The 24226-nt window shown below is 44.0% G+C and overlaps 1 protein-coding gene across 3 annotated transcripts in view; it reads right to left on the bottom strand.

Annotated features, from left to right (window-relative positions):
- Positions 1-24226, bottom strand: part of TMEM260 (transmembrane protein 260) — a 413639-nt gene that overhangs the window by 358500 nt on the left and 30913 nt on the right. The window contains exon 3 of one of the 3 annotated variants that reach the window (XM_069207433.1): positions 23093-23151. The exons of the other annotated variants lie outside the window; for them this stretch is intronic. Within the exon in view, the coding sequence (XP_069063534.1) occupies positions 23093-23116 (24 nt within the window). The 5' untranslated portion in view covers positions 23117-23151. The remainder of the gene's footprint in view (positions 1-23092; positions 23152-24226) is intronic. 3 annotated transcript variants of the gene reach the window in all.

Raw genomic sequence — 24226 nt, 5'->3', positions numbered from 1 at the left:
TTGGGGCATTACTGTCATGTTCTTAGTTAGAGCTTTTGTATTTGTAGTTTTGTACTTACTTATAATTAGTTAATGGTTTCTTTGTTGAATTTTTAAAAAAAGGGATGGAGGTGTGCGTGGAGTGAGCTTGGCTGGCGGTGTAAATAGTGACTTGCTGTTGGCCACTGCAACACACTGCCAGCCAAACACCAGTCCACACACTCCCATCAACTGGTGTGATTGCTGTATCAGGCATGTGGGCGTATGTAAGTGATGGGCCCTTGAGTGGCGAGGTCTATCGATGCGAGTGTTGTAATGTGCTGGGCCTGTGGATGGCGGCGTGAATGGTCTTGTGCATGTCATGTATGAAAGGTGTGTGAATGGACTGTAAAGCGGTTGATGCCTTGTCGTGGCTTTACAGCTCACGAGCTGCGAGTCATTGGTTCAGTTTTTTGGCCTTTCAGTTATTAACAGTGCATTTCATTTTTGTGAAATCTCTTGTTAATAAAATGTTTTCTACTGAACCATCACTCACCCTCGTGCCAAATCCAACCAGTATGTGAGGTAAAAATGACAAAACCTGCTCTGCTGTAATCAGTCATCGCAACACACTCGTGACACACTAGGTGTCTCGGGTGGGACCCCAATGATGAAGCATGCCACCAACTTGGTTGGTGGGTGAGGTTTTTTTTTTTTTTTAACATAACCTAAGTGTGTTACTTTTCACACTTTTAGTGTTTGGAACATCTCAGAAGTACGTGGACACATCAAAATGATCCATTACAAAACTACCTGAGTTTGGGGGGGGGGGGGGGGGGGGAAGGAAGGGAAATCAGGACCTATGTTTTTGGTCCCAGGTGCAGCCTTCATCTAGGGAAACCTACCAAACAGACATTTTTTAAAACTAGACAGGCTCAAGGAGTCCAGGGAGGTGTGGCTTGCGTTGATCCCCCAACATTTTCTTCACCGGACTCCTCTGCAACCCTCAAAATTTTCTTTTAAAAGTATATTTTCCTCACTTTTCTTTGTAGGATTACTGCTCCTGCACATATTTCCTACCACCCAGCATTCCCCTCAGTCTCCCAAGTAAAATGATACTTTACTAGTGTGGGTCCCTAAAACAGTCAGCCTAAATATGTATAAAGGAAAAATATGTGCTTATCAAATCGCTGTGCTATACCTCCAATCTCTACAAGTTTTTGGGCTTTTTCTGTTGCAGGCACCTGGGCCTCTCACACAAGTGAGGTATAATTTTTTTTAAATCGGGAACGCTGGGTGGAAGTAAATTTGTGGCCCCTCAAAGAAACCAGAACTTTCTGTCACTGAAATGTGGGGAAAAAGTGTTTTTTTTTGCCATATTGTGGGGTTTGCAAAGAATTCTGGGTAACAGAACCTGGTGAGAGCCCCACAAGTCACCCCATCTTAGATTCCCCTACGTGTCTAGGTTTAAAAAATACACAGGTTTAGTAGGTTTTCCTAGGTGCGGGCTGAGCTAGAGATCAAAATCCACAGCCAGGCACTTTCCAGAAAACAAGTCAGTTTTCAATGTAAAAATGTGATGTGTCTATATTGCGTTTCCAGGTGGCGGACGTTAGGCCTACCCACTCAAGTGAGGTACCATTTTTATTGGGAGACTTGGGGGAACACAGAATAGAAGAACAAGTGTTATTGCCCCTTGTCGTTCTCCGCATTTTTTCCTTCCAAATGTAAGACAGTGTGTAAAAAAGACGTCTATTTGAGAAATGCCCTGTAATTCACATGCTAGTACGGGGACCCCAGAATTCAGAGATGTGCAAATAACCACTGCTTCTAAACACCTTATCTTGTGCCCATTTTGGAAATACAAAGGTTTCCTTGATACCTATTTTTCAGTCTTTATATTTCACCAAATGAATTGCTGTATTCCCGGTATACAATGAAAACCCATTGCAAGGTGCAGCTTGTTTACTGGGTACCTAGGGTTCTTCATGAACCTACAAGCCCTATATATCCCCACAACCAGAAGAGTCCAGCAGATGTAACAGTATATTGCTTTCAAAAATCTGACACTGCAGGAAAAAGTTAGAGTAAAACGTGGAGAAAACTGGCTGTTTTTTTTCACCTCAATTTCAATATTTTTTTATTTCAGCTGTTATTTTCTGTAGGAAAACCTTGTAGGACCTACGCAAATTACCCCTTAGTGAATTCAGAATTTTGTCTACTTTTCAGAAATGTTTAGCTGTCTGGGATCCAGCATTGGTTTCACACCCATTTCTGTCACTAACTGGAAGGAGACTCAAATCACAAAAAATAGTAAAAATAGGGTACATCTCAGTAAAATGGCAAAATTGTGTTGAAACATTTGGTTTTCTAATTCAAGTCTGCCTGTTCCTGAAAGCTGGGAAGATGGTGATTTTAGCACCGCAAACCCTTTGTTGATGCGAGTTTCATGGAAAAAACACAAGCCTTCTTCTGCAGCCCTTTTTTCCCCCATTTATTTATTTTTTAATGAAAATTTAGCGGTATGTTGGCTAATTTCTTGGTCTCCTTCAGGGGAACCCACAAACTCTGGGTACCTCTAGAATCCCTAGGATGTCGGAAAAAAAAGGACACAAGTTTGGTGTGGGTAGCTTATGTGGACAAAACGTTATGAGGGCATAAGCGCAAACTGCTCCAAATAGCCAAAAAAATGCTCAGCACAGGAGGGAAAAAAGCCTGGCAGCGAAAGGGTTAAACAGAGGGCATTTTATTAAATGTTATTGCGGTCTATGAAGCTAAATATACATCAATTGAAAAAACAACGGTTAAAGTGATGTTAGTAAACTATGACTTCCACCCCTATCATGCCCTGCATATTTGATAACTCATGACATGTTAAATGACATCATTGATGACATCACTGATTACATTTAAATAACACTGTTGACAAAACTGAGATCAACCAATGTCTCGGACAGTGTGCTATAGACTTTGTGAACAAGGAGTAATACAACAACTTAAATTGATAGCTGGACTTTTAGACACCTGTCTGTAAGCTTTCAAAAGAAGTCAAATAAACTGAATACTGCAGAAGTGAAGTACTTTTTATGGAGGTCTCCCTTTTTACTTGTATTTACCCAAATGATGGTTGCAGTGTGGTAGGTCACTCGTGGAGGGTTGGCCGTTGAGCATCAGTGAATAATAGAAATGCTGAGCAAGTAAGGTGTTTGGTGGTCATGTAAGAGTGGGCACAGGGTCTGGCCACAGGCGAGGCCAAGTGTTTTGCTTTACTTTTTACTGATGCACTTCTTAATCTGAAGAAGACATTTATTATAGCTTTTCGCAAGGCTCGTGAAAGAAGGCTTGAATAGCCAAAAGTGTACCTTTTAAATGTACAACAATGAAGTACAAAGAGTCTTCAATCTATAAACAGCAAATATATACATGCACGGACACAAATACTTATATTGTTATGTGTATATATATTCATACACAATGCAAAGCAAATAATTAATACAAATGCATCACAGTAGGGCCTGTCTGGTGCTTCATCTTTCTCCCGCCAGCAAGCCGATGAAACCGTTCGACTGAGAAGAGAAAGAGAGAGAACTCTCTACCCTCACGGGAAATATATCAGGCATTCAACTTCTAAAATCCTGATTGAGGTCTCTGAATCTCCCACTGTCGACCTGGGTCTCTTATATAGTTTAAACAAATGAGGAAGGAGCTTTCAGGGGAAGAAAAAAACCTCCTGCTGCGCAAGAAGTATTAAAAAATGCTGGCTATTTTAGGTCAAGGTTGAAAGAAGCAGGTTGGAACTGGCCAGTTTCCCAAGGTGTCTCTCCCAAGCCTAAACTGTTCCCTGCTGTACCATAAATATCAGTCTAGTACATCCTTATCGTGCTGACTGACTGACTCCTCCATGTTATGTCCTAGCTCTTCGGTGAGAAATGAGAAAAGAACAAGCAAAATAGAAAACACACTGCATAACATGTTTTGTACGGAAAAATACTCGTACCTTTAATGTGGAAGTGAAGCTAAGGCTAAGCTGAATACAAAATGGAGTCTGTAACTGGTGATCACTAATGTGACGGTGGACAGCTAAGCCAAGTGCAAAGTGGTGCGACACAAAGTCAGTGGTCAAAATACAAATATCACTACATTCCGCCCTTTGACCAATGACTTGTGTAGCCTATAGGTTTAAAATCAACTTTTTTCAGTCTAAACATTGCAAGCAGATTAGGAATACTTTGTACACAGCAACATAATGATATAGTAAGAGCTAATACTACAGAAATTAGAACACAAGCCTTCGATGTCATTGCACCCATGATTATGTTTTAGCAAAAGGTATTCTATAGCAGCCCTGTTTTGTAATGCAGCTTTTCTAGTACCAAGCACATCTAATAAAAATTCAGGTAGAGCAATAGAAGTATGGTTAATGTTTTTAACTATTAGACAAGCTAACTTGTTTATAATCCTACTATTGTATACAGGTACACCAGGCACGCCTACAATAGACAGACTTAAGCTTAGATACTCTGATTGGGATATTATACCTGAGTCACAATATTCATCTAGTTGCACAGTGTCTCTAGGATAACTAGTATGTATAGAATTAGATGGAAACATTATGCCTGTTATGTTAGCTGAATGTAGGTGAAAGGAAGGTTTCCACACGAGAACAGCCAGCCAACTGGCAACTTGACATGTTTAATGTGACTGTCAGCAGTCACTAGATGATGACAAGCCATGTGATGTGACATATTTTTGCAACGTCTGTCCGTTCAGTAATAGCACAAAACCCTGTGTTCCGACAGGTTTATGTTTTCTTTTCTAAACGCAATTGAATGCATTTTCCAGCGTCCCGAGAATCGCAGAGCATGTAATAACACACGTCACCGGTAGTAATGTTGTATGTAATTATCTGAGTGAGATGAACGAGTTACTTACCTTCGGTAACGACTTTTCTGGTGGATACATTAGCTACCTGTGGATTCCTCACCTAATGAATACTCCCATGGCGCCAGCATTCGACGGAAATCTTCTTCCTAGCTTCTGCACGTCGACGAGGACGTCACATTTGCCCACGCGACGCCGTCTGACGTCATACAGGCAATAAGAAGTCCTCGCCGACGTGCCGACGTCAGTACCAAAAATTTTTACATGCCTGAGAACAATAATCTAATGCGATGAAAGACAAAAAGCAACATCTCATAACATTGCAAACCACACATCATTGCAAGAAGATGGCTATAAATTTAATATATATATATATTTTTTTTTTTGTTAATAAATACACTAAATATATATATATATATATATATATATATATATATATATATATATATACACACACACACACACACACACACACACATATATATAAACATATACATATGTCCATATATACATAATCAATTTAGTGGAGTGTCGCCTGGCCGCTAAGATAACATCCACTACATCAGGCGGGAGAGAGAAGGAACTCAGGTTGCCCCGTTCAATCTCCATTCATGAAGGTGCAGACTCTGGAGGTTGGGGTGTAAAACCTGCCCCTGCGACTGCGAGAGGAGGTCTGCCCTGAGAGGGAGACGGAGCGGCGGGGACAGTGAGGAGTTGGAGAAGGTCGGAATACCACACCCTCCTTGGCCAATCCGGAGCTATTAAGATTACCTGGGCCCGGTCTTGGTGAATTTTCCTCAATACTCGAGGAATCAAGGGTATGGGGGGGGGGGAAATGCGTAAAGCAACTGGTCGCACCAGGTTCTCTGAAACCCGTCCCCCAAAGCTCCCTGCACCGGATACTGGAGGCTGCAGAATAACGGACAGTGCGAGTTCTCCCGGGTGGCAAACAGATCTATCCGAGGAAACCCCCACAACTGGAAGATTAGACGGACTTGATCTGGATGGAGACGCCACTCGTGGTCGGCCGAGAAATGGCGACTGAGACTGTCCGCACGTACATTCAAGACTCCGGCCAGATGATTTGCTACCAAGCAAATCCGATGGTCCTTCGCCCAGGACCATAGCCGAAGAGCTTCTCTGCAGAGAAGGTACGACCCCACTCCTCCCTGTTTGTTTATATACCACATCGCAGTAGTATTGTCCGTCAGGACCTGAACCGACTGACCGCGAAGGGATGGGAGGAAGGCCTTGAGAGCCAGACGTACAGCCCGTAACTCTAACAGATTGATATGAAAAATCTGTTCCTCTGGAGACCAAAGCCCTTTGATCTCCAGGTCCCCCAGATGAACTCCCCACCCTAGAGTGGAAGCATCCATTATGACCGTGATCACTGGTGGAGGCTGCGTGAACGGCCTTCCTTGGGAAAGATTGTCGTCCGCAACCCACCACTTCAAATCCGTGGCAGCATCTCTGGAGATCCTGACAGAACCTTTGAGATCTCCTCTGTGTTGAGACCACTGCCTTCGGAGGCACCACTGAAGAGCCCTCATGTGCCAGCGAGCATGCGTGACCAACAGTATGCAGGAGGCAAACAGACCGAGCAGACGAAGGACCTTGAGGACTGGAATGACCGCTCCACTTCGAAACATTGGAACCAACTCCTGAATATCTTGAATCCGCTGAGGCGGAGGAAAGGCTCGATCCAATGTTGTATCCAGCACTGCCCCTATGAACAGGAGGCGTTGAGAGGGCTCTAGGTGTTAGGGTTTGTACACAGCAAAGAGCATGTCCCTTCTCACTGCACTAGTGGGTTCTGTAATAGCTCCCTTTTAAACTTACTATTGAAAGCCTTTCTTGTTATCTCACCTTCCCCCCCCCTAGGCTTCTGTGTATATTGTTTAATGTGCTGTTTTGTTTACACATTGGGCCTTGCTTTTACCAAGGCTTCTTTAAAACACTCCTCCCTAGGCCATGTGTTAATCCAACTCATTTGCATAATAACTGAAACTCTGCACACCTTTCAAGAACATGTGCAGCATGTGAGGACCACACCCAGCTCTTCAAACCACACCCAGCTCTGCACACCTTCCAAGAACATGTGCAGCATGTGAGGACCACACCCAGCCCTTCAAACCACACCCAGCTCTTCGAACCACACCCAGCCCTGTCTATAAAAGGCATCCCCCGAGCCTCACCCAGTGCTTGTGCTCGTCTACCTCCCGCTTACCTGAGAACAGATCCCTCGGCGCTGGCACTCCTGCTCTTTACAGACTTTCTTTGACTTCAATGGGCGCAGCTGCTGGCTCTTCCTTCTTCCGGTTTCCGGTTCCTCCTTGCCTCAGCCTCTCTCCTACGAGTAACCTGCAAAAGAGAAAGAAGACAAGGTTAGACTGATCAGTATCTCTTGCCAGCAACAAGTAAGTGCAAAACTTTTTATTACCTGAGGGAGCTTTGACGGCAATTTCTGGATTCGTGTATAGACAGTTTGAGGCGAAGTGCCTTCCACGAGCATTGTGATTCAGGCTCTTTGTTGCAGGAGTATTTTGCGGAACTTTGTGAAGCGGACATTGTTTTTTTTCATGGAACTTTTGGTAATCGAACAGTGGAAACCATTGACAGCAAGGCAAACAGTAAATCAAGGACTTGCACAAATTACATGCTGTATTTTGATGTAAAAGTACAGTATTTGTTTTATAAAAGATTCTGGAAATATGGGAAAAGTGAGTCTGCTATTGGGAATTTAGGCTTTAGTTATATTATGATGAATGTTTGATATTGGTAATTCTGATAACGGTATTTGTTTAATGTTTTAGAAGCTTTACAGTAATAGAAAACACATCCCAGAGCAGTAACACATTCCAAACCTGGAAACTAGAGACCAGGATCTAAGAGGTACTTTTAGAAGAGAATTTCTAATAAATAAAGGGATAGTCAGGAACCCATTTAGGAATAGATTGCACTTATCTGTTCTTTGTTTATGTTTCATTAGGCACCAGTTTCTACAGAAGTCAGAAAGGGCCGCAGATTTGTGCAGCACTTCAACAGTGGAAACGCAAGAACGGTGTTGTCTCTCTTTTTTATTTTATCCACTTCCCCCCTTCCCTTGAGCTTCTGTTCTTCGTGCACTGTTTTAAAAACCAGTGTGCTGGAACAAGCAGTTTCAGGGTGGGGTCGGATTGTCTTCAACCTCCATCAGAACTGAACAAGAACTCAGGTGAGCTGGGCTTTGACAGAAGCACAAGCCTTAAAAAAAAATTCAGTTCTGGTGGACGATGAATACCGGGGAAGAAATACAGGGCATTGACGTCACGGATATGGCGCAGGCCCTAAATGAGTACTTGGCTCATAATGAATCAGTGTCTGGCATCTTGCAACATATGCAAGAGGAAATAGAGAGATTAAAGATGGAGAATACCTCTTTAAAACAGGATTTAAGCAGGTATAAATTTAGGGGATCTCAGTGGAACACAGCTTCTACGCCTTTGTTTAAAACCTCCTCAGAGACAGGGGCGCCATCAAAAGATACAACTTTGCCTTCCCCAGTTGAGGTTACTGTTAATGTTCCTAATGTTGTGCCCTTAGCAGCACCTGAACGTTTTCATGGAGATAGTAACAAATTCCATGTTTTTATCAATCAATGTCAATTACACTTCATTTGTAAGCCACAACAGTTCCCTACTGATGATACGAAAGTGGCGTTCGTCTTGTCTTATTTGGGTGGCACAGCAGCCAATTGGTCAATTCCTTTCGTGGATAGAGATGATCCCATCCTCCATAATTGGAATCAATTTAAACCTACCATGACCAGCCTTTTTGCAAAACACACTTTCATGCAGGCAAGTGATAATGAGCTTTTAAATCTTAAACAAGGTAACAAGGATTTATTGACCTATCTCACTAGTTTTAATCGTTTACTCACCGAGACACAATGGCCAGAGGAAAAGCGTGTCTCCCTTTTTTATAAAGGTTTGAGAGACGAGTTAAAAGACGCGCTGGCTCATATCGTTGATTTGCCAAAAGACTATTCGGACTTTGTAGATTTAGTTGTGAAATTAGAACATAGACTAGGAGAAAGAAAGGGAGATAAATACAAACTGGAATCACGGTTAACTTTTATTAGACACGAGAAGAAAGACACAGATAATAAACTCCCTGAACCAGAGCCTATGCAAATAGGGACACTCAGAGGTCCACTCACATCAGAGGAAAAAGAAAGAAGGAGAAAATTTCAATTATGTTTATATTGTGGCAGGGCAGGTCACTTTGCCAGAGAATGTCCAGTAAAGCCTAAAACTCCACGAAAGGGTGCTGTTTCCTCCACCTCCTCAACTGAATCGGGAAACGATTAAGCTCGACAAGGGGAGAGGTTACTTGTTCGAGAAAACATCTTAATCAAACCTCTAATGCTGCAGCCTTCAGGGTACCGCACATACCTAGACATTTCATAATTCAGGTCGTTTTAATTGTTACTACCCAAGTGAGGCATTCTCTCCCTGTCCTACTGGACTCAGGCGCGACAGGAAATTTTGTGGATAATAAGTTAGCTGAAATCTTAGGACTTCCTATGTGCCTAAAGCCTTGTCCAGAAGCAGTATGTGCAGTGGATGGGTCAGAATTGACCTCTGGATTAATCACAAAACAAACAAGTCCACTTGTCATGGTCTGTCAGAATGGGCACACAGAGGTGATTAGCTTTGATCTGATAGATACTCCTAATTTTGGTTTGATTCTCGGGGTACCCTGGTTACCAACTCAGAACCCAAAAATTGATTGGGTGAATAGAACTGTTACTTTGGATTCCTCATTCTGTAGAACCAATTGCTATCAAGAAGCAGGTACAGAACAGAGCACAGTATTACACTGTGCTAGTGTTACACAAGATGAACCAAGTCTCCCTCCTGAATATTCTGACTTTAAAGACGTCTTTGATCCAGTAAAGGCTAGTGTGCTGCCCCCACATCGGTGATATGACTGCTGTATAGATCTTATCCCAGGGGCCCCTTTACCTAATAACAGAGTATATGCTTTGACTGACGAAGAAACCAAATACTTAAGAACCTACCTAGATGACCTACTACAGTCTGGGTTCATCCGTCATTCCACATCTCCGGTGTCATCTCCACTCTTTTTTTATCCCGAAGCCGGATAAATCCCTGCGCGCGTGTATCGATTATAGAGGACTAAATAAGGCTACAATAAAGAATAAATATCCTCTTCCTCTAATACCTGTGTTGTTGGATCAATTAAGACATTCTACTGTATACACTAAACTAGATCTGCGGGGAGCTTACCACCTGGTCCGAGTAAAAGAGGGGGATGAGTGGAAGACAGCTTTCAAGACAAAGTTTGGTTTATTTGAGTACACAGTAATGCCCCTGCGGCCTTTCAGTTCTTTATAAATGAGGTCCTACATGAATTCCTGGACGTTTGTGTCATAGTATACATAGACGACATCCTCATTTACTCTAAGAACTCAGAAGAACATACCCAACATGTTCGTGCAGTATTATCAAAGTTAAAAGAAAATCATCTTTTTGCTAAGTTAGAAAAGTGTACTTTTAATGTCAACAAGGTGGACTTTTTAGGATACTGCCTGTCACCTCAAGGAATAACTATGGATGTAAAGAAAATCAGTGCTATTGCTGATTGGCCAGAACCATCCTCTGTAAAAGATATTCAAAAATTTCTGGGTTTCGCCAATTTTTATAGGAGGTTTATTGCACATTTTGCAGACATTGCGGCCCCAATAACTACCTTGTTGCGGAAAGGGCAACGATTTATTTGGACTGATGAGGCGGCACACGCCTTTCAACTCCTAAAACAAAAGTTCACTTCAGCCCCAATTCTGAAACATCCTGATCCTGACTTGCCCTTTTTTGTTGAAGCAGATGCTTCACAAGTAGCTTTAGGAGGAGTTCTCTCTCAACGAGATGCAGTAGATGGCCAGTTACATCCTATAGCCTTCTATTCCAAAAAGTTATTGCCAGCTGAACAAAATTACACTGTGGCTGAAAGGGAACTACTAGCTATCAAAGTAGCCTTTTCAGAATGGAGGCACCATTTAATGGGAGCCAAGTACCCAGTTACAATCTTTTCTGACCATAAGAACCTACAGTTTTTTGGATCACTTAAAGCACTAACACCACGTCAGATGCGCTGGTTAAATTTTTTTAGCACATTTGACTTTGTTATAACCTATAGACCAGGTGCACAACAAATTCAATCTGATGTGTTATCTAGATACGGACATACCTCAGACATGAAACAAGATAAAATCGGAGAACCCATTATTCCTCCCCAAAAGTTGTTGGCACCAGTACAACAGAAGGATTTCATCACAGATCTATATAATGCACACATGCAAATAGCACCTCAGGATTGGTTAAAGGATTCCCATAACACAATACAACGAGGTTTATTGTATCACGACAACATGCTGTTAGTGCCCACCTCTGAATTACAAACACAGGTGATAATTTGGCATCACGCCTCACCATTGGCAGGTCATCCTGGTTGGGTAAAAACCCTGGAAAATGTGCAAAAACACTTTTGGTGGGACACTATAAGAAAGGACATTAAGCAATTTGTCACTACCTGTCCAATTTGTGCAAGACATAAATCTTCTCATAAGGCTCCTGACGGCTTGTTAATACCAATGCCAACACCCAAACAACCTTGGCACACTGTGAGCGTAGACTTTATTGTAGGTTTACCACCTGTAAAATCCTTCACAACAGTGTTGGTTATAGTGGATTTTTTATCTAAAATGGCACATTTTGTACCATTACGGAAATTACCCACGGCAGCAGAATTTGCCGAGATTTTTATAAGGGAAATTGTGCGTTTACATGGTTTGCCAAGCAAAGTGGTGTCAGACCGAGGGAGCCAGTTCAACTCCAGATTTTGGAAAAAATTATGTGAAAAACTGAAAATAGATGTGGCCTTATCCACTGCTTTCCACCCAGAGACAGATGGACAGACTGAACGACTGAACCAAACCTTACTTCAAACGCTACGTTGTTTATTGGCTGATTATTCTAGTGAATGGTTGGAAGCTCTTCCTGTCGCAGAGTTTGTTTATAATAATACTGAGCATTCAGCTCTACTTTGCTCACCATTCTATTTCTTGCAGGGGTATCATCCAAGAGCTATACCCATTTTGTTAGAAGATTCCCTGTTGCCTACAGTAACGGATAGACTAACGAGGTTAGGTGACATACAAGACAAAGCCAGGAAACATTTATTAAAGTACAAGGAAAGCATGAAAAGACAAGCAGACAAACACAGATCTGAGGCCCCAATGTATAAAATTGGTGACAAGGTATGGCTCTCCACAAAGAACCTAAACATAGAGGGATCCCGAAAGCTGCAACCACGTTTCATTGGACCCTTTAGTATAACTGCCATAGTAAACCCGGTAACAGTAAAATTAGATTTACCAAAAGAATATCCAGTACATACTACATTCCATGTGTCCTTGCTTAAGCCGTACAACTCAAAAACCCGACCTGAACCACCACCTCCACCCATACCAATTAAGGGAAATCTGGAATATGAAGTGAAAAGCATAAAAGACTCAAAAAGAATTAGTGGACGTCTGTTTTATTTAGTAGAATGGAAAGGATATGATGAATCTGAGAATTCATGGGAACCAGCATCATATGTACATGCCCCACAGCTGATTAGACGGTTTTATTTAAAAAATCCAGGAAAACCCCGTCCTGTAGGAGGGCCTTTGAGGGGGGCAACTGTTAGGGTTTGTACACAGCAAAGAGCATGTCCCTTCTCACTGCACTAGTGGGTTCTGTAATAGCTCCCTTTTAAACTTACTATTGAAAGCCTTTCTTGTTATCTCACCTTCCCCCCCCCCCCTAGGCTTCTGTGTATATTGTTTAATGTGCTGTTTTGTTTACACATTGGGCCTTGCTTTTACCAAGGCTTCTTTAAAACACTCCTCCCTAGGCCATGTGTTAATCCAACTCATTTGCATAATAACTGAAACTCTGCACACCTTTCAAGAACATGTGCAGCATGTGAGGACCACACCCAGCTCTTCAAACCACACCCAGCTCTGCACACCTTCCAAGAACATGTGCAGCATGTGAGGACCACACCCAGCCCTTCAAACCACACCCAGCTCTTCGAACCACACCCAGCCCTGTCTATAAAAGGCATCCCCCGAGCCTCACCCAGTGCTTGTGCTCGTCTACCTCCCGCTTATCTGAGAACAGATCCCTCGGCGCTGGCACTCCTGCTCTTTACAGACTTTCTTTGACTTCAATGGGCGCAGCTGCTGGCTCTTCCTTCTTCCGGTTTCCGGTTCCTCCTTGCCTCAGCCTCTCTCCTACGAGTAACCTGCAAAAGAGAAAGAAGACAAGGTTAGACTGATCAGTATCTCTTGCCAGCAACAAGTAAGTGCAAAACTTTTTATTACCTGAGGGAGCTTTGACGGCAATTTCTGGATTCGTGTATAGACAGTTTGAGGCGAAGTGCCTTCCACGAGCATTGTGATTCAGGCTCTTTGTTGCAGGAGTATTTTGCGGAACTTTGTGAAGCGGACATTGTTTTTTTTCATGGAACTTTTGGTAATCGAACAGTGGAAACCATTGACAGCAAGGCAAACAGTAAATCAAGGACTTGCACAAATTACATGCTGTATTTTGATGTAAAAGTACAGTATTTGTTTTATAAAAGATTCTGGAAATATGGGAAAAGTGAGTCTGCTATTGGGAATTTAGGCTTTAGTTATATTATGATGAATGTTTGATATTGGTAATTCTGATAACGGTATTTGTTTAATGTTTTAGAAGCTTTACAGTAATAGAAAACACATCCCAGAGCAATAACACATTCCAAACCTGGAAACTAGAGACCAGGATCCAAGAGGTACTTTTAGAAGAGAATTTCTAATAAATAAAGGGATAGTCAGGAACCCATTTAGGAATAGATTGCACTTATCTGTTCTTTGTTTATGTTTCATTAGGCACCAGTTTCTACAGAAGTCAGAAAGGGCCGCAGATTTGTGCAGCACTTCAACAGTGGAAACGCAAGAACGGTGTTGTCTCTCTTTTTTATTTTATCCACTTCCCCCCTTCCCTTGAGCTTCTGTTCTTCGTGCACTGTTTTAAAAACCAGTGTGCTGGAACAAGCAGTTTCAGGGTGGGGTCGGATTGTCTTCAACCTCCATCAGAACTGAACAAGAACTCAGGTGAGCTGGGCTTTGACACTAGGTGAGATTTGGGCACGTTCACCGAAAAGCCCAGGTCGAACAACAACTGGGTTGTCGACTGCAGATGATGCAACACAAGCTCCGGGGACTTGGCTTTGATCAACCAGTCGTCCAGGTAAGGGAATACTGCTATCCCCTTCCTTCTGAGCTCTGCCGCAACCACCGACATCACCTTCGTGAAGACTCGAGGTGCTGAAGTAAGACCAAATGGGAGGACTGCAAACTGATAGTGCTGCGACCCCACCACAAACCGGAGATACTTCCTGTGCGACTTGAGTATCGGGATATGAAAGTAAGCATCTTGCAAGTCGGCAGACACCATCCAATCTCCCTTGTTCAACGCCAAAAGCACCTGAGCTAGGGTCAGCATCTTGAACTTTTCCTGTTTCAGGAACCAATTCAAAATCCTCAGGTCCAGGATTGGTCTCAACCGACCATCCTTCTTGGGAATCAGGAAGTACCTTGAGTAACAACCTTGACCCTTTTCCTGCTCTGGAACCAACTCCACCGCGCCCTTTGAAAGGAGGACTTGAACCTCCTGTTCTAACAACAGGAGGTGATCTTCTGAACAATAAGATGGGCGGGGCGGAAACTCCCGAAAGGGAAGGGTGTAGCCTTTTCCCACAATGCTGATAACCCAGGAGTCTGATGTGATGACCTCCCACTTGTGAAGAAAATGCAGTAACCTTCCCCCTACAGGAGAGGAGTGAGTGGGAATCGGTGGAAGCCTAAGGCTGCTTCCCCTGCTGCACCCCTCCAGAGGACGAGGAAGAGGCAGAGTGCTGCTGAGAGGCTCCTCTGGTACGGACCCTACCCCTCCCTCTAAATGATCTAAAGGTGAGAGAGGAGGTAGGTTGTTGGAATTTTCCCCAGAAAGGAAGAGGAGGATGAGCCACGACCAAATCCTCGAAACCTCCTAAAAAATCTGGAGGAGGCAGAAGAAGCGGCTTGCAGTCCTAACGACTTGGCTGTGGCCCTGCTTTCCTTAAACCTCTCCAAGGCCGAATCTGCCTTGGCACCAAAATGTTTGTCCCCATCAAACGGGAGGTCCAACAGGGTCGAATGCACATCCAAAGAGAACCCTGAGTTGCGAAGCCTAGCCTGTCTTCTCGCAACCACCGCCGTGCCCATCGCTCTAGCCACCGAGTCAGTTGTATCCAACCCAGATTGGATAACCTGGGTTGCAGCAGCCTGAGCATCCGACACGAGATTAAAGAGTCCTTGAGGAAGCTCTGTATGCGAAGATGTTATCTCGTCCATCAGAGCATAGATGTACCTCCCCAAGATACACGTAGCGTTGGTGGACTTTAACGCCATGCTACAAGACGAAAACACTTTCTTTGACTGGGAGTCCATCTTTTTGGAGTCTCTGTCCGCCGGCACTGTTGGAAAAGATCCAGGCGCAGATCTTGCAGAACAGGAAGCCTGGACCACCAAGCTTTCCGACGCAGGGTGTCTGGAAAGAAAGCCAGGGTCAGATGGTGCAGCCCGATACCTCCTGGCACAGACCTATTGACAGCCGAGGAAGATACCGGCTTCTTCCAGACCTCCAATACTGGTTCAAGCAGCGCCTCGTTAAATGGCAAAAGAGGCTCTGCCGATGTAGAGGCCGGATGTAAGACCTCAGTCAGTAAATTTTGTTTCGCCTCAGCCACCGGCAAAGGCAGTTCGAGGAAGTTAGCCGCCTTCCTTATCACTGCATGAAAAGTGGCTGCCTCTTCAGTATACTCCCCTGGAGATGACAAGTCCCACTCAGGGGAAGTATCAAGGCCACTAGCTGTATCCAGTCCATGAAGACCTTCGCTAGAATCCTCAATTTCTCCTTCCTCCAGGACCCGTTGATATTCTTGTTCCTCCAAGAGACGGAGAGCACGTCTCCTCGAATGTAACCTCTCCTCAATTCTCGGCGTCGACATGGCGTCTGCAGAAGTCGAGGAACGACGCCGATCACCGGACCCGTCCGACACCGGGTCAGGCGCCACAGGAAGCTTCGACGCCGAGCCAGGAGTCGGATGAAGAGTCGTGTGTCTCGGAGTCTCAGAAGGCCCTGCCGGGGTCACTGGCCGAAACCCTGAAGCCGATGGAGCCGAAACCTCCGGGGCCGAAACCTCTGTAGCCACCAGAGCCGACACCGGCGCCGAGCCCACATTCCCCAAGGGGAGAAAAGGCATGAAGGGTGCTGCCCGTAGCGTTGCCGGAGCACCCAAGCTGAAAGCCAACGGACCCGAAGGACCAGTCGGAGCACCGATTGGAGCCATCTGCTGGAAGATGGTAAACATCGCATTTAAAAATGCGGTATTATCGGCTCCAGGGGCCGGGAAAGCCGGATAATGGGGTGCCTGGATCGAAGGCGACCCCGACGCAGGCCTCGACGTCGGTGAGAACACCTGAGGCTGTGGCACCTCAAACACTGAAGACGTCTGCCCCGGCGAAGTCGGTGAAGCCGGAGAAGGCAACGGCGTCGATGGATGAGGAGTGACTGTGGGACTGACCTCCCAAGTCTTCCGACGCCGAGCCGATGGCGACCTCGATCGAGACCTCTCCTTGCTCTAATGGCGCCGTGAGTCCCGACGGCGTCGGGAGTCTCGATGACGTCGATGAGACTTCGGCGAGGAGGATTTTCTATGGTGTCTCTTCTCCTTTCTCTCCGACTTCGCCATAAAGAGTTTGGCCTCTCGCTCCTTCAGGGCTTTCGGATTCATGTGTTGACATGAATCACACGTGGCCACATCGTGGTCGGAACTCAAACACCACAAGCAGTCCGAATGTGGGTCAGTAACGAACATTTTGCCCCCACACTCTCGACAGGGCTTGAAACCAGACTTCCGCTGAGACATAGTAACCTCAGAGAAAAAACACGCAGCAGAAAAACACACTAACTCGAAAAGCAACAGTAGCTCCCTCGAAGATAACAGTTTCGAATGGCACGGAACAAAGGGAACTGACGTCGGCGAGGACTTCTTATTGCCTGTATGACGTCTGACGGTGTCGCGTGGGCAAATGTGACGTCCTCGTCGACGTGCAGAAGCTAGGAAGAAGATTTCCGTTGAATGCTGGCGCCATGGGAGTATTCATTAGGTGAGGAATCCACAGGTAGTTGTATCCATCAGAATGTCCCACTTCGTTGTTTCCTGACAGTACCTGCAATATTCATAGGGTCTAAAGTGGGTTTCCACATCATGTTCTTGCACATCTTTATCCTGGTTAGTAGCATTGAAAATGTATAACAAGATGCTTGTTGGTATGGCGATCAAACATGTTGACAAAACATCCACAGTGCTTTTCATGGCACTCATACAAAAGTCAGATCTGTTGAGTACAGTCTGCGCCAAATGAATACAAATGTTGTCATTCAAATGCAGTAAAGGTGTTGGCCGATGTGGTCGATCAATCAATTTGAGGTCAGGGGTGTTAAGTCTTTCCTGACCCCACACGCACATGCCCAAAAGGAGACCAAACGGCACACTCACGGCAAAGACAAGCTGTAGTATGATCTGTAAAAGAAACAAGTCTGACCATTCTCGCAAACAACATTAATCAGCTGGAATATGTTCCCATTTTTCCTTTCCTGGTTTCATGATCAGCAGGACATTATTGGGACCCTTTGCTATAATTTCTGCAGGTTCTGGAGGGCCGTTTGGGGATTCCACCCACACTTCAGCACCAGGGTTTTTGTCAGCTGAACCAAAACCTCCCTCCCAACGCACAGTAAGAAGGGCTGGGGCAGTCCCCTTCCTCACCAATCCTCCATACACTGGAATGAAGACACGTTGGGCAATTCTGTCTCCAATTTTTATGAATAAATCAGCTTCTCCACTATTTAACAGTATAGCTTTGATTTCTCCTTGGTAATCTGCATCAAGCACTACCCCTAAAATATGAATACCCTTGAGGGCCAATCCAGATCTGGCATCAATCAATCCGAAATTCTCCAGGGGAATCTGTACTCCAACACCCGTTTCACACAATGCTATGTCTTGTGGTTTCAGTTTGTAAGCTTGTAAAGCATGTAAGTCAAGACCTGCAGATTCAGGTGTGGCTCTGTAAGGAGCTAAGGCTCCAGGTTTTTTTTTCCCAGTACATGATGATATTAGTGGCCACATGTGGTTGTATTTGCAAGGCTGGAGTGAACATTTGCATCAGGGGTGTTTCAGCATTTGTTAATGGTCTGTTATTCAGAATCTGGAGAGCTTCATTGAAATGCTCTCTCCAAATTTTTTAAGTTCCATTAGATAATTTCCACAATTGAATTTTCAGTAAGCCATTCATTCTCTCAATCAGTCCTGAGGCCTGTGGATAATAAAGAATATGATATATTCACTCAATATTGTGCTGAGAACAGTAGTCCTGCACTAATTTGCCTTTGAAGTGTGACCCATTGTCTCTAGACCTGGAGTGATACTCCATAGTATAACATTAACAAGTCCAAAGTTCTGATAGTATTGTGCTGAGTAGCACATTTGCAAGGGACAGCAATCAGATACCCAGAGTAAGTGTCCACTACGGTGCAGGTGTACTGATACCCGCAACTAATCGGTAGGGGTCCAATGCAATCAATTTGACATATCGGTCCTGGTAACTTTCCTCTCCCCAATTGACCTTTGACTGTTTGGGGAGCAGATCTCTGTTGTGTGTGCTGACAAATAAAAACTGTAATTTTGCAATTTCCTATCAAGTCTAGGGGAATGTGCATCCCTCTAATCTCTGCCCACCTGTAAGTCACTTTTTCTCCCAGGTATCAACATTTTTTGGTGCGCCCATTTATCCAACCCCACCAAGTCAGAATCCTGTGTTGCCATTTCTGTCTCTGACATTTGGCTTTGTTGTCTGCAAGGGAATTGAACCAGCGTTCTAGTGAGTCAATAGGACAATGAGCATCCACGTGATACACTGTGACTTTACTCTGTTCTAACATTTCCCAAATTTCCTGCCACAACTCTTTGCCCCACACTTCCTTTGAGTGGATAAACCAGTTATGTGCATGCCATGTGGGAGGCCAAGTGGCTAACCCAGTGGCAGTGGACCAAGAATCAGTCTAAATATGACCAGTCCCAGGCAGCTCTTGCTTTAGAGCCTGATGCACAGCGTACAGCTCTGCATATTGGCTACTTTTACCTTCTCCTGCGATGTTCAGCAACTTTTTGGTAACTGGATTGTACAACACTGCTTTCCAAGATCTTTTGGAACCCACATATTTGGAAGAACCATCGGTAAACCCTACATGCTTCCTACCCTAAGGGGACAAGGATTCAAATGGTGCACCCCATCTTACTGGTGACTCTTACCTGTGGTACCTCCTGCACCCTCTTCTCATCCTGGACAGGGGGTTGTGACACCTGTTCATGTAGGGCTGCAGTGCCTGCCGGTCCTATTCGAGCCCTATCTTGTATGTACCATTTCCAGTATATGATACTAGCCGCTTGTGCAAGTCCTATATGGTGATATTAAGGTGACCTCATCACCCACTGCATGATTGGTATTTCAGGTCTCAGAAATACATTATAACCTAGTGTTATTTGCTCAGTATCCACTAGAGCCCAATTACAGGCCAAAAGCTGTTTTTCAAAAGGAGTATAGCGCTCTCAAGAGTCAGGTACTTTTCTAGTCCAGAACCCCAGGGGCATCCTCGCCCTTCCCTGTTTTTGCCACATACTCCAATTTGCATATTGTCCCTGAACAGTTACATGTAACTTATTGTCTCCCTCCAGAACTGGCCATAAGTCTGAAGCCTCTTGAATTGCTTCCTTTGCCAAATCAAAAACACACAGCTGGTCTTCACCCCATCCAAACTCATGTTTCTTCTTTGTCACTTTGTACAGATGGGCCAAGAACTGACTCAAATGAGGGATGTGCTGTCTCCAAAAACCAAACAATCCAATAAATCTCTGTGTCTCCTGCTTAGTGCGGGGTGTGACAAACTCGAGAATCTTTTGATTTGCTTGTGGTAACATCTCTCTGTGTCCCTGATCCCACTGAATGCCTAGAAACATCACATTTTGAGATGGTCCTTTGTCTTATGTGTGTTACTCATCCACCCCTTACTCGGCAAGAGTTCCACTACTCTCTTCAACTGAATCTGGACATGTTCTTCTGTTTCTCCCTGAATACCACATCAATATAATGGGTCAATTGCACACCTGGAATGACATACTACATTCAGGTGCTCTGCCACCAGCCGGTGACAAATAGTGGGACTATGTATGTACCCCTTAGGCAAAGATAACATTCTGAACTGCCTTCTGCAGTGGGAGAATGAAAATTGCTCTGGACATTCTGGCGCCAAGGGTATAGAGAAGAACGTGTTGGCAATGTCTATGGTAGCATACCAGGTCCCTGTATGTTTCTGTATTTGTTCAAAGTGATGGTGTCTGGGACCGCGGCTGTTAAAGGGGGGAGTATTTTTATTAAGCTTGCGGTAATCAACTGTCATTCTCTATCGTCCTTCAGGTCGCTTAACCGGACAGAGGGGATTGTTCCATTCAGTAGTAGTTCGAGCTATTACACCAGCCTCAATCATGTCTTTTATAGTTTCACTTATTTCATCATGCCAACCAGGGATACAGTACTGTTTCAAATGAATTACTTTAGTTGCCATGGGCACCTTCACTGGGGGACTTTTTAAATGACCCACTCTCATGGCTACCACTGAAATGTATCTTTTTGTTCCAAACTGATAAGAACCATCATCCAAATACAAAGTAATTCCTGTCAATTCCCAGTACGTATTCCAAAAGAAACACAATCAACACAGTATATTCTCTTTTCACTGTTCTCCCTATTTTCATTTGTGCTGTGGTTTGTACAGCAGGGGTCTGCCTTCTCCCCAACCATGTGATAGTGTAATGCGGTCCGTTAAACTTCCTAGGGTTTCCATAAATCAAAGAGGCATCCGCTCTGTGTCATCTAAGGCTCGAACGTTTTGCACATTTTTGTTGTTTCCACTGTATTTCTAAATCAACATGAGGTCTGTTATCTCGACAAGCCCAACTTTGTACTGGAGCTTGGACAGTTTCTTAGTCTGATTTAAACCTGTCAACTTTTGCCCAAGTGAGGTCAGGATATATGCTTTCATATTTGCGACCAGGCTCGCCCAGTCTCTGTTCTCTAAAGTTAACCAGTCACTGTCCAGGTTTTCCTCTCTCTCTCTTGTGAGGAAACATTTTTCTCCCTTTCTTTTCCTTCCCCTGATATCTGTGACTGGCTCTGCGTTTCATGCTTGTTATCTTGCTTGTTTACCTTTCTGCTGCTTTCCTTTCGATCTAAACCTCTTTTACAGTACATTTCCCACAAGCTTTTGGTATCTATCCCATCAATCTGTTCTTTTTTTACACCATTTTTTTTAGTAGCACCGTAAACATGTCTTTCCTGGACACTGTGTTGTTATCTGGGCGCCCCCTCAGACCTTGCCAATCTCTCAGGTTAATACCATTGTCCTAAATACCCCCAACTCTCTGACAGCCTCTAGCACGTCTTTTAAAGCCTGCCCTGTCTGATTAGTTAGAAGAGTCATGATCACTTGTTTGTGGGCTGGTGGAGCAAGCGAATAATTTGGTTGCGCATTGAGACAGCGAGTGGTCCATCTAATAGATGGTGTGCATTGTTCAGGCAAATGGCAGTTTTCATACTTTCCTCTTTAAGTCTCTGCATTGCATCTCTTAAAGTATACCAGGGCTTATCATTAGGTGGCCATTCTGATTCTCTAGGATACCTAGGATTGCAGCACTCAGAGGCTAACTGCAGCAAAGTAATTTGGTGTGGACCCTGAAAACTTCTAAACTGTTCCTGTATGAGCGGATCGAGTGCAGAATTTAGAAGAATCCCCAATATCAAGCATAACGCTCAAGGCACCATAATCGAACAACCGCACCATCCAAGTAAGTACTGACTCGCCCGCCCATTTCTTAAATCTATATATGATATCATTGACTTCTTGCTGTGTGTAATCTTCTAAGGAACTAATTTCAATCCCTGCCGGATTTTGTGGTGTGTGCGGCAATTTTCATCTAAATATTGGCTGTGCATGCACTACATTCTGCTCCAGTAGGTCCCTCTGTCCCCCATCTTTTTTACTCTCCTCATCACTAGAGTTTGACGGATCACTGCTGGTCCAAACGCTATTATCCCAAAACGAATCTGGGCACCAGTCCAAACCAGCATTAGCAATGACTAAATGAACTTTTTTCGGATTTATTCTTCCTCTACATTTACGATTTTTGTTTTGAGCTACTTTGATTGCAGCACGTTCTGCGATGGTTTGATACGTGTCTGCCTTTTCTTGCAATAATTTATTTTGGCAAGACAACATGGTAACACTATTCCCTGAATCCACAAGCTGCTTTTCCAGTTGTTCATGTACCCTTTCTAACTGTTTTCATTTTTCTTGCATTTTTCTGTAGGCAGGCCAAAGTATCCACCATCGTCTGCCAAGAACTAAAAGATCATTCCCTTCAACCGCTACTTTTCTTAAGCAAGACAAAACGTCTGCTGGTTCTGCTTCATTCAAACATTCATCCCAACTTTCTGATAAACCAGCCAAATGTAAAAATTCATTGCTTTATTCATCATGGGTTGCCCGGCACCATCCAGGAATGTGAAAAACACTGTTCACACACGTTTTTAGAAGCAGGTGCTTTAGCCTTCCTGACAAACATATTTTCACTTTTAAATGTACACTTTTAACCTACAAACCCTTCCCCCAGCCAATCTTTGTCAAAGTGTTTTGCTTTACTTTTGACTGAGCCAAAAACACACACTGAAAGGAGTCAAAAAGATTATCTGGAATGCACTTCTTAAATCTGAAGAAGACATTTATTATAGCATTTCGCAAGGCTCGTGAAGGAAGGCTTGAATAGCCAAAAGTGTACCTTTTAAATGTACAACAATGAAGTAAGACCATGTACAAAGAATCTTCAGTCTCTAAACAGCAAATATATACATGCAAGGATACAAATAATTGTATTGATATATATATATATATATTCATACACAAGGCAAAGCAAATAATTAATAAAAATGCCTCACCATAGGGCCTGTCTGGTGCTTCATCTTTCTCCTGCCAGCAAGCCGATGACCCTGTTCGACTGAGATGAAAAAGAGAGAACTCTACCCTCACGGGAACTATATCAAGCATTCAACATCTAAAATCCTGATTGAGGTCTCTAAATCTCCCACTGTCGACCTGGGTCTCATATTTTAAACAAATGAGGAAGGAGCTTTCTGGAAAAAACCCTCCCGCTGCGCAAGAAGTATTAAAAAATGCTGGCTATTTTAGGTCAGGGTTGAAAGAAACAGGTTGGAACTGGCCAGTTTCCCAAGGTGTCTTTCCCAAGCCTAAGCCGTTCCCTGCTGTACCGTAAACATCAGTATAGTACATCCTTATCGTGCTGACTGATTGACTCCTCCATGTTATGTCACGCAAAATAGAAACACATTGCGTAGCGTGTTTAGTACGGAAAACAACTCGTAGCTTTAACGTGCCAGTGTAGCTAAGGCTAAGCTAAATACAAAATGGAGTTTGTAACTGGTGATCACTAATGTGAATGTGAACAGCTAAGCCAAGTGCAAAGTGGTGCAACATGAAGTCAGTGGTCAAAATACAAATATCACTACACCAAGTCTTGCTGCTTGTGGCAGCAGGCCATGTGATTTGATGTACATCTATTCAGCCATTTTCAGAGACACTAAGCTTCAAAATATATTCATATCTGGATGGCTGATCCTGTGGGAGTACCACAGTAATCCTGTGATACCACAACTTTAAAAAACAGAACCTTCCAATTGGTCAGTGTAAATGCGTTCAGTAGTTTTTGAAAAACTTATGTTAAGAAAAACTGTATATTTCACACTGCGAAGAACCCCTCAGAGCTGACTAATCTCAAACTGATATCTGATTGGCTGCCACTACCTCAACTAGGAAGTGGTTGCAGCCATCTTAGGGCTCAGGACTCAGTCAGGCTGGGCCCCGTGGCCAACCCCTTCCACCGCACATGAAGAATACAGTGACTTACATAAAGAGCTGCATGAAAAAAACAATATAGGGTTGGACCCTCCTCTAATAGGGGATGGGCCCCTTGGGGAAATGCGGGTCAAACGGAACTGTCATAGCAGGTGCCTTGAGGCGTCCCTGCTCCAAGACCTACCCGGCAGCCGCCCAAC

This window comes from Pleurodeles waltl, chromosome 9, assembly GCF_031143425.1.
Source record: "Pleurodeles waltl isolate 20211129_DDA chromosome 9, aPleWal1.hap1.20221129, whole genome shotgun sequence".
Taxonomy (NCBI): Eukaryota; Metazoa; Chordata; class Amphibia; order Caudata; family Salamandridae; genus Pleurodeles; species Pleurodeles waltl.
Note: the sequence above shows the minus strand (reverse complement) of the source record. Positions and strands in the feature narration are given on the sequence as shown.